Source organism: Oryx dammah, unplaced genomic scaffold, assembly GCF_014754425.2.
Source record: "Oryx dammah isolate SB20612 unplaced genomic scaffold, SCBI_Odam_1.1 HiC_scaffold_28, whole genome shotgun sequence".
NCBI classification, from domain to species: domain Eukaryota; kingdom Metazoa; phylum Chordata; class Mammalia; order Artiodactyla; family Bovidae; genus Oryx; species Oryx dammah.
This window is the reverse complement of record NW_024070212.1, coordinates 105,903,740-105,913,611: the sequence shown is the minus strand read 5'-3', so window position 1 is coordinate 105,913,611 and position 9,872 is coordinate 105,903,740. Positions and strand designations below refer to the sequence as shown.

The following is a 9,872-nucleotide window of genomic DNA, read 5'->3' as shown; positions in this document are numbered from 1 at the left end:
TATACAAAATCTCTCAGAAAAACCCACCCGCCCATTATCCCCGTCAGTCTGCTGCCTTGACCCTGAAAGTAAAACTCTCTAGTCTATTAACTCTCCAGAGGTGGTGAAAAGAAGTCCCTTTCTTCTACCCAGAGCAGTCTTCATACCTTAAGGCCCCTCCTGGGCTCTGTACCATGATCTCCTTCTAAGGGGGGGATGGGGTGGGGTGGGGTGGGATTCAATGAGTGACACCAATTCCTGTCATCAAACTACAGATGCCCCCAAGAGGCTGGCCAAACTGCCGGGAAAGGTAGGGCCACTTTCCCTCAATGCCTCCCTCACCTACCTGGGAAGGGCCAAATTCACTAAGGCAATTTGGTGGTACTGGCCGAAGTTTGCGGCCACCTGCCAAGCCCACAAACCCCCAAATTCCCCAGGCTGACTAGCACCCTATAAAGGGGCAGTCTAACTGGAGATGCCAGTGGGAGCAGAAAGCCTCAGTCTACGGGGGGCTATGATTAAGGTTACCATGGGAAGAAAAAAGGCATGATTTTACCTGCTGGAAGTCTGCACACCTCCCCTAGCTTCACCCTAGGATTGTTCCTGGGTTTGAAAACCACTCTTCATGAAGGCTCTTTGTGGCTCCATTTTCAGCGGCCCTCTCTTCTCCAAGGCCCTTGGCACTAGAGACCAGGCTGATAGGAGGGGGGTAGGGTGGGGAAGAGTGCTAGAAGAGGAAGGAAATGAGAGACTGCCTACCCTGTGGAGTAAACCTGCTCTTCACAACCACTCACTAGCATTTTAAGCACAACCCTGATGGTTTCAAAGCCCCCCTGTAATCAGTCGCCCTCAAAAGGCAGATACTGCAACTAGAAAAATCTGTCAGCCTAAAACTCAGCTTCTTCATCACCCTCAACCTTAGGAGAGCAGAAAAGTCACTGACCTGGGCAGACCCAACACAAGCACAGCAGTGGGGAAGCAATACTTCAACCATGGGCACTTCCGACGGCCTTCACCGGGCTCCTGTTTTCCACCTCAGCTCCCAGGAGCCACATCTCAGGTGAGCCTAGGGTGCGCACATGGGGAGGTCTCTTGGGACCCCACCATGCTACTCTTTCTCAGAAGATGTAGAGAAAACAGCCAGGGACCTACCACAAAGCTTCCCACGAGCTCAAGGCTGAGTGACAGCCAAGGACAACCCATACTCAGCAGCTGTTTTCCAGGGAGATGAACCCACTGTGGTAACAGAAGGTTCCTCCTGCCTTATCAACTTCTGCTGACATCAGTGGTCACCCAGAACCCACCAGTTTTTTGGACAGGAGAATGCAAAGGGTCAAAAAAGAAACAGATTCTCCTGACTAGACCTCAGGAGTGAGAAACCACCAGCTGCTTGTAGTAAAGCCCACTTTTCTTCACGGCAGTCACATTTACCACCTATGCCCTCTCGTCCGAATCTGTCCCTGAACATCCTGTTAAAAGCAGGGCCTCTGGCTCCCAGGTAAATGATTACTTTAGATACTGTCTCGGAGGGCCCTGAGGAACGGTGCAGGGAACAGGAGGGTGACAGATGCAGATTTTGTCACCTTAGGGAGTGAAACAGGAAGGCAAAATTACGGCTACTTTCTGCCCAACGTCGTCGACTCAGCAGGGCAGCCCTGTGTGTGGCACCCTGCTTCTCACTCATGGCAGGGACGAGGCCCTTGGGAGGCAGAGGCCTCGTCAGACCTTGGGCTACACCTAGTTTCTGAGTTCAGTGAGTGTGGGGAGCACTCGTGACTACATTAATATAGCCAGTTAAGAGAAACTTTCCATTTTAGTGTGGATTGTATTTTATGTTTTAAGAGGCAATGACTGACTCGGAGCCAAAGGCAGAGAGATGGATATAATTCTATACACAAATAAAAAAAATTTTTTTCCCTATAACACAACTTAATGAAACATTCCAAATGAGATAACTTATTGCAACATTTCAGGCTTTTTGGTGGAAGGGGAATTTGTTGTTTTACCCTGAGTAGAAGATCATCGCTTTTTTTTTTTTTCTTTTTGTTTAGAAATCATATGACTAAGCCGAGCAAGTCACATCCTTCTTTGCATTGTACTAGGCTGTATGCAAAATCCAGAGGGGTGAGAGGCAGAGACGGGGGAGCGGCGGGGGGAGGGGGCAACCAAAAGCCCGGCTGGAACCCAGAACCAGGATACCTGGCCTGCCGATGACATGCCAACCAAACATCACTCCCATCAAGCCACACCTTCTCCTGATCAGCTAAATGCAGCTCTTCTGCCCCGAGGAAGAAGATACCATTCAAGGAAGGCAGACCACCAGCCAGCAGCTGGCCATAAACCACATGTCCACTCTAGGACAAAACAGTGATGTTCCCCAAGAAAAATTCATCACTGTGATCTGCAAGCCCTGGCAACCAGCAGAGAGAAGCGAGAACCCAGAGCAAACAGTATGATCACGTTGACAGAGCCTGCTCTGCACAGGTGTCAGGGACAGACAGAGAGCAGCCAACAACTTGCTAGGGCTCCCGCTGAAGCAGACAGTCCCCACAGCCTCGGACCAGCATGTTGGATGCCCGTTTGTGATGCCGCTGGCTGCAGGGTGACATCAGCCATAGTCACCCTCAGCTCCACCATCACCAAGCACAGACCACAAAACCACCTTGCCCGATACCTGTCCAGCTCACGGCTGTCTGACCTGCCTTTGCCACTTGCCTCTTGGATGGAGTGAGGGTCTGGCCTTGCAAGCAAGCTTCAGCCTCAAAAGACACACAGGGCCCTGCAACATCCGACACACTGAACTCCACTGCCCAGACTACAAAGACCCCAGTGCAAGTGATGGGCAGCATCAGATTGATGGAAACCACACCCTTTCATTGAGAATTTTTATGCATACGAGTAACCTTAATTTCCAAGTTCACATGACAATAAGCAAAAGTGACATACAGTGCAGCCAAACAGTTCATTTATAACTTAGCTTTTTTTTGTGTTTTTGTTTCTTCCAAAGATCAGTTCATTAAAAATGGATGCTCCTGGGATACGAATAAAGAAAATACGTCTGAAAGGTGAGGATTTCAAACAGTAGATTTCTTCATCCTTCAAATTGCTGACCCCCACGATGTTAGGCATCACACACCTCCTGCTTCCTGCTCGGCCTGTTCCAGGAGGGGAGCACAGGCGGGCCTTTCACTTGGAGAAACTGCTGGTCAGGCCCATCTCTTCCTCTTCCTGCAGTAGTGCTTCAATGGGAATCAGACTGGAAGTGGTGTCCAGGCTCTGGAGGGACAGAAACTCTGACATATCTATGGCACGGAGCGGCTCTGTCTGCGGGTCTGAAGGAGTCACTGCCTGTCCGCTTTGCTCGCAGGAAGAGGGGGCAGCGGAGGAGGATGACAGGGGGATCGGGGGCGGGGAGAAAGTCTGTGGTGGCAGCTTCAGGCTGGGCCCGTCAGGAGGCTGGGCGCTCAGCGTGGGAGGGGGCGGGGAAGGACAGCCCTTCCTCCTGCTGGCCGCCCGCTCCTTGGCAGAGTCCCGGCATGCGCACTGACACTGACAGGCCTCCTCTTGCTTGATGATGATCACAGGAACACTGAGGCCGATCTGCTGTACAGCACTCCCTGTGAGAGAGGCGAGAGAGACTGCTCTTCAAGTAGCCGCAGGGCAAGGGCAAGGGCAAGAGGACAGGAGGGTGTGAGACTAGCTGAGCACCGCGGAGGCAGAACGATGGGAAGGGTTGGATGCCATGCTCCGGGTTTTGTTCTGATTTAAACTGGACCGCGTTCTTCCTCAAGAAAGCAGCCTCTGACACTTCCCATCTCCTCCAAGACAGAAAAGCCACACACCATCTAAATGCACCTGATTTTCCTAGCTTCATCTCTGGCCACTCTCCCAGGCACCCACGATGCCAGTCACAGTGGACCCCTCTCTCTCTGCATGTTCTTCAAAGCTCTGGGCTCAAGAGCTCGTCCTTCTGCCTCAATTCTTCTGGAGAACTCATCTCTGAGTTCATTCCCCTCCTCTCCCAGTGCCTCCAGGCAGTGTTTGCAGCAGGCTTATACCTTAGGGCTGGCCTGAGGGCATTGCCACACTGCACCAGCCCCAGAGGCTCTGACCTCCTTTAGGACATCCCGCTCAACTTTGCAGCCATGATCTCTAACACACTTGTGCACACATTCCTCCTCTTTTGCATATGTCTGTTGTGCACAAGCACACTCTGAATTCAGACAAGCTTCGTGTGTCTCAAAAGAGCTAGAGACCACGGGGCAAGAGAACAGGTGGGGGGGTGAGGCCTGTCTGAGAACTAGTGCTTTGGCGTTGCCACAAACTCACTGATGCCTTTGGGGGACTCGTTTCATCTTTCAGGGCCTAAGTTTTCTAATGTATAAAAGAAAGAGTTTGAGAAAAAGGACTCTTTAGCTTTATAGGAGTTTCTGACCCAGATGCTATTTCTTCATTACTGTAATTAGAAAAGAGTCCAGTGAATTAATAACTTCTCTCTTTAGCATTAACTGTGATTCAGACTTTTTTCTGGCAATATTAAAGGCTACATGTAAAAGGGAGAGAACCATTACTAGTTAAAGAATGTTGTGGTATTTATGCTATAAGTGCAGTAACTTTCAGTGGCTGTAAGAATATGAAATACTCTAATAGAAAAATAATACGTGATAAATGTAATTTAAAAGAAACTAAAATCCAGGGCAAAGCAAGATTAACTAACTGTGCCTCAGGGGGCCCAGAGAGTTGACTTCCATTTACAGCTAACACAGAATTACGTACCTGTGCTACTGGCTACTGGTACTGCAGTGGTAAAAAACACCTTCTCAACTTTAGATGCTTGCTGCTGGGGGAAAAAAAAATCACATTTATGGCTACTCAAATATGATAAATCCCCAAGGACATGAAGCCTCCCCAACTGTAACAGTCATCCATGAGGACAGAAAACCCTCAGTGTTCAGGGATTTTTGCACTGAGCAATGTTTTGTTTGTGCTCTGACATGAGGTCACCACACTGCTGGACATTCAGTGCTAACAATGTAGCCGTCTTTGTCCCCTACTCCTTGGCTGTCTCCCAGCTGCTTAATCCAGTAGGTTCTATGTGCACAAAGGCCCCTCCAAGGTTGCTTTTGGATGGTCTTCTCAGGGGGGGCCTGAGGGCTAGTTTCCCCTCTAAGTTCTCTACTCCCTGCTGACTCCTAAAGTTCTTTTTATACCCCTTGAGGACTAAGCTGCATGCTAAGGACAGGCCAAGACTTCCTCTCATAAGCAGAAGACCTACGAAGGCCCTAGGCAGTATGGTGTAAGCTGCACAGGATGGTGCTCAAGGGTGAGCCCTGGACTTAGCCTCACCAGGATTCAAGTTCAAGCTTGGTCACTTATTAGTTGTTGATGTCATGCAAGTAATTTAACCTCTTAGTCTTGGTTTCCTCACCTGTAAAAACTAGGATGACAACCCAAAGACTCTCCCAAAGGCCCCAAAAGAATGAAATGAGATGATGCATGTGAAGCCTGAGGCAACACCATGGGGATTCAGCAAATACCAGCTGTACATATGATTACTAAGTAGGACCATCAAGTTGTGCCCAGAAATCACTCCTCACTTTAGTACACTTCCTATTCAACTGGCTATAGGGTTTTTGCTTTGTCCAATTCATATTAAAAAGGGGTTTATCTTTCGTCCTTTTAAGGAAAATAAAAAGTGCCTCTAGGATGAGTCTAGGAGGAATATGAATACTTCTGGCTAAGTTATAGGGGAAGACATTATGAAACAATCATGGAGGAATGAGACTCACATACAAATACATGAAAATGAGCGTGTGCTTGGTCACTTCAGTCGTGTCCGACTCTTTGCGACCCTATGGACTGTAGCCTCTGTCCATGGGGATTCTCCAGGCAAGAATACTGGATGGCCATGCCTTCCTGCAGGGGATCTTCCCAACCCAGGGATCGAACCCAGGTCTCCCACATTGCAGGCGGATTCTTTACTGTCTGAGCCACCAGGGAAGCCCACAGGAAAATGAACTGGATGGAAAAAGAATAAGCTGTTTCATGCAGTTCCGCAGGGCAGCACAGATCCAGAAAGCGGAGATAAAGAAACTGCATGGAGGCATGTGGTTGCCAGAGGGGAGGAGAGAAACAGGCGAGGGGGAGTAAGAACTGCGAAAGGCCGGTTGCAAAACACACGTCATGGGTATGAAAGGTACAGTGTGGGGAATATAGGCAATAAGCATGTGAATCTTTGGATGGTGACGTGGGTGGTGGTGTCACATATGGTGACCAGACTCATCGTGGTGATCACTTTGAAATGTACAGAAATATCACTATGTTGTCTACCAGGAACAGAGGCAGGTCAGTGGTCCTCCAAAACAAGCAAACAAACAGACTCACTGAAAGATCAGGTTTGTGCTTACAGGAGGCAGGCCGGGTGGGGAGGGGGGAGTCGGAGGAAAGCAGTGAAGAGCCAGACCTCCAGGTAAGAGATGGAGTACTAGGGGCACAGGCACAGTGCGATGGGCCTGAGTGACACTGCTGCATGTCACACAGGAGGGCTCTTTAAGCAGGGAATCCTGAGCGTGCTCTCACACACACATTTTTTTCTGTATCTTTAACTCTGTATCTATCATGTGATGATGGATGCTCACTAAACGTGTGTCAAATTATTATGCTGTACGCCTCAAACTTATACTCTGCTATCTATCAATTATATCTCAATACAACTGGAAGAAAATAGAAAAAAATGATCATAAATGAGATAGCAGGATCATTTTCTGTATACAGCCATCCGCAAATGTAAGAACAGTAAAAATAATGGGAAAAAAAAAAAATTTTTTTTTGGCCGTGTCATGTAGCATGCGGGATCTTAGTTCCCCAACCAGGGGTTGCCCTTTGCAGTGAAAGTGTAGAGCCTTCACCACTGGACTGCCTGAGAAGTCCCTGAAAATAATTTTAAATAATGAAGACAATAGTAACAACCAAAAAACCGAACCACCTGGAGGCAGGTTGGATCACAATGCTGAAGAGGCCGTTCCAGGGACTCTGGCCATCTGAAACTGGAACTAGGGTGCCTCCAGAGGTGGTGGCGCCCATCCCATTTATGGAACTTGAGTGCTCTTGCCATTTAGCTCCAACCTGCCTTTCTGGTTTGTTTGGCAGCATCATACACCCACCCAGACCTATTCCTGCTCAGTGCAGACTTTCCTACACCTAATTCCTGCTCACACCTCAAGAAGGCTCACCTGGCACGTATGGCCACCCAATAAGCCTTTAGTCTCTGAACCCCTCATCTGGCAGCATCAGGAGCATGGATTCTGGGACTGGTCTGCCTAGGCTTTGCCATTTATAAGCTGTGTGACCTTGGACCAGTCACTTAACTTCTCTGGGTCTCAGCTCTCCACTGATAAAATCATATCTACTTCCTAAGATTGCTGTGATTAAAATACTTAACATGGGGTGGGGGTGACATCTAGAGATACAAACATATACAGATGTTAATAATCATTTATCAATATTAATTCACTTACAATAAAAGTACCACATTGATACAAGTGGTTAATAATGAGGGAAACTAGGCTGGGGGTGGGCAGGGAGCAGGAAGTGTATGGAAGTTCTTACTATTTGTTTGATTAAAAAATAAAAAATATACATAATCTAAAAATAAGGTCCCTAAGGTAATGACTGGCACGTTAGACCCTCAATTTTAATAAGTGCTTAGTTAGCATAGGAAGCCCATACATACAGGAAGGGCTCAAAAAGTCACAGCTATTGTTATTTTTTATTACCATTATTTTTATTATTTGACACTTTATCTACTGGTAGCATTAACTTTCTTCTAGGCATTTTAGCCTCTTTAACCAGAATATAAGTTTTTATCAAAAAGAAACTTTTTTTTTTTTTCCATTTTTCCAGATTTCCAAGAGTATCCTGTGTGGTATCTGGTATACAGCAGGCTCTCAAAATATACTCAGTTGAACAACCACGTCACTTCCTTAGCCACTGAGACCATACACTTGGGTAGAAAATGGCTCTACGATGGATTCTGGGAGGACAGATTTCTTCTGACTTGGCCACTGGGGTCTCTTTCTATCTGATGAGGTCCCACCAGTCCCTCAGCCCAGGCTGGACTCTGCCTTGGAGAACGTTCTCGGGCTCTCCTGTCAGAGCTGACAGAATCAGACCACAGCTGAAATACCTAGGTAAATCTGAAAATTGTTTCTCTGGCCTTCTATTATAGGTATTGACCGCAACATTCGGGATTTACACTGCTTGATTATGGGGGAAATGACTGGTAGAATGATGTGTTTCGGGGTAGAAACGACAGCCGTTTTCCTGTTTTGAAGTAAAGGCCTCTGAACATGTTGCCCACAGAAATACACTTCACCCACTGGACCCCTTTCCACACCATACTTACAGTTTGCTCTTGAGTGTGCGGTGTGCTGGTGGTACCATTTAGTATCCACTGAAAGTTCTGCTCCCCCATGACTAGGCTGGGCTGCAGGATAGCTGCGCTGGGAGTCGGGGTGATGGTTAGAGTGGGATTACTAGTTAGGACAGAGTTGGCATCCAGGGGCAGAGTCTGGACCATGGCTGGCAGGGGCTCAGTAGTACTTTGTGGTTGGGGTGGTGCTGCCATGGCAGATGCCACTGCCGCTGCTGACGCCAAGGCCCCGGCAACAACAGAGAGTCCTGGTACGATGGGCTGCGATGCCTGGAGGTGCGGAAGAAACTCTTGATGATTAGCAGCAAACTGCGTGCTGTGGGCAACAGGCACTTCTGGAGGTTGTAAGAGAGCAGGGGGGTTGCCAAATGCAGCTTGCTGGGAACCAGTTCCTAGGGAGGGAGCAGGCAGAGGAGCAGATGGTGCTGAGGCTGGTAGTAGAGGCTGGGGTGGCTCGGAGATGCCAGGCTGCAGTATAAGTGGAAGAGATAAAGATGCTGAATGTCTTGTGGATGGCGGAACATCACTGACTGACTCCGCATCACCATTAAAACTTTCAATCAAGGCAGCTGGCAAGAAAAAGAAATAGAAATATAGATACACATTCCAACCCTTATATAAGCCATAAAAACAGTCTCTGGGCTACACCAAAGACAGCTGAAGTCTGTTAGACCCGATTCCTTCACTACAGACAGGCTGGCTCTCTGCTTTTCATGTAATGACCCCTCTGGTCAAAGTACCAGGCTTTACCATCAACCTCACTTTCTAAACGCGAAGACCTAGTATGGATCTAACCATAAAAAATATGTGTCCTGTGGCTTTTGTGGAAAAGAGGTTTGACATTCTTTTCTTGGCACATGACCACTGAACACACTTTCTAACTACTGTGAAGCTTCAGGGACATATTTTCATTCAAACACAATTTGATCTACATATCTGAAGTTTGGTTTGTGGATTCTATCCACTCATGAATGGGGTGTCACATCAGAAGAAAGTGCTCACGACTCCTCTCACTTTTTGAAAGCCAACGAAAGCTTCTGGAAAAGGGGACCCTCTTCATTTGAGGGTCCAGGAAAAGGAGATCCTCAAGTAAACCCTTGATGAGGGAAGCAGGGGAAAGAAAAAAACGGAATTGAGCTAAAAAGCCCATCCTTCTCTGATCCCTCAATGAAAGTACACTTCATTCAAAGGACCTGAAATATATCACTGTGCTTGACATCTACTGTCTCAACAAGTGTGAATTCTCCTTCCCAGTGCAGAGATCTGAGCAGGAAGACAGTCTGTGTAACAAACCTGTCTGTTGAGGATCTTCCTGAATTGCCGGATCATCTGACTTCTGGAACATTGGTCCAAAAATGATTGCTGGTGAGAGAGTGCTGAGATTCTGGCCCTGTGGCAGAGACAGAGACAAACGCATGAGGCGCACCATCCAAAAGCAGGTCTGCACCCCGAGATGGACGAG

At 47.8% G+C, this 9,872-nt stretch overlaps 1 protein-coding gene across 2 annotated transcripts in view; it reads right to left on the bottom strand.

The window, feature by feature from the left end:
• Window positions 1-2,850: 2,850 nt before the first annotated feature.
• MTF1 (metal regulatory transcription factor 1) overlaps window positions 2,851-9,872 on the bottom strand; it is a 41,263-nt gene continuing 34,241 nt past the window's right edge. Inside the window, exons 8-11 of one of the 2 annotated variants that reach the window (XM_040231637.1) lie at window positions 9,704-9,800; window positions 8,384-8,979; window positions 4,756-4,819; window positions 2,851-3,596 (exon numbers count right to left, since the gene is read on the bottom strand). In XM_040231637.1, the coding sequence (XP_040087571.1) occupies window positions 3,166-3,596; window positions 4,756-4,819; window positions 8,384-8,979; window positions 9,704-9,800 (1,188 nt within the window). In that variant the 3' untranslated portion in view covers window positions 2,851-3,165. The remainder of the gene's footprint in view (window positions 3,597-4,755; window positions 4,820-8,383; window positions 8,980-9,703; window positions 9,801-9,872) is intronic. The other variant, XM_040231638.1, reaches the window with a different exon arrangement.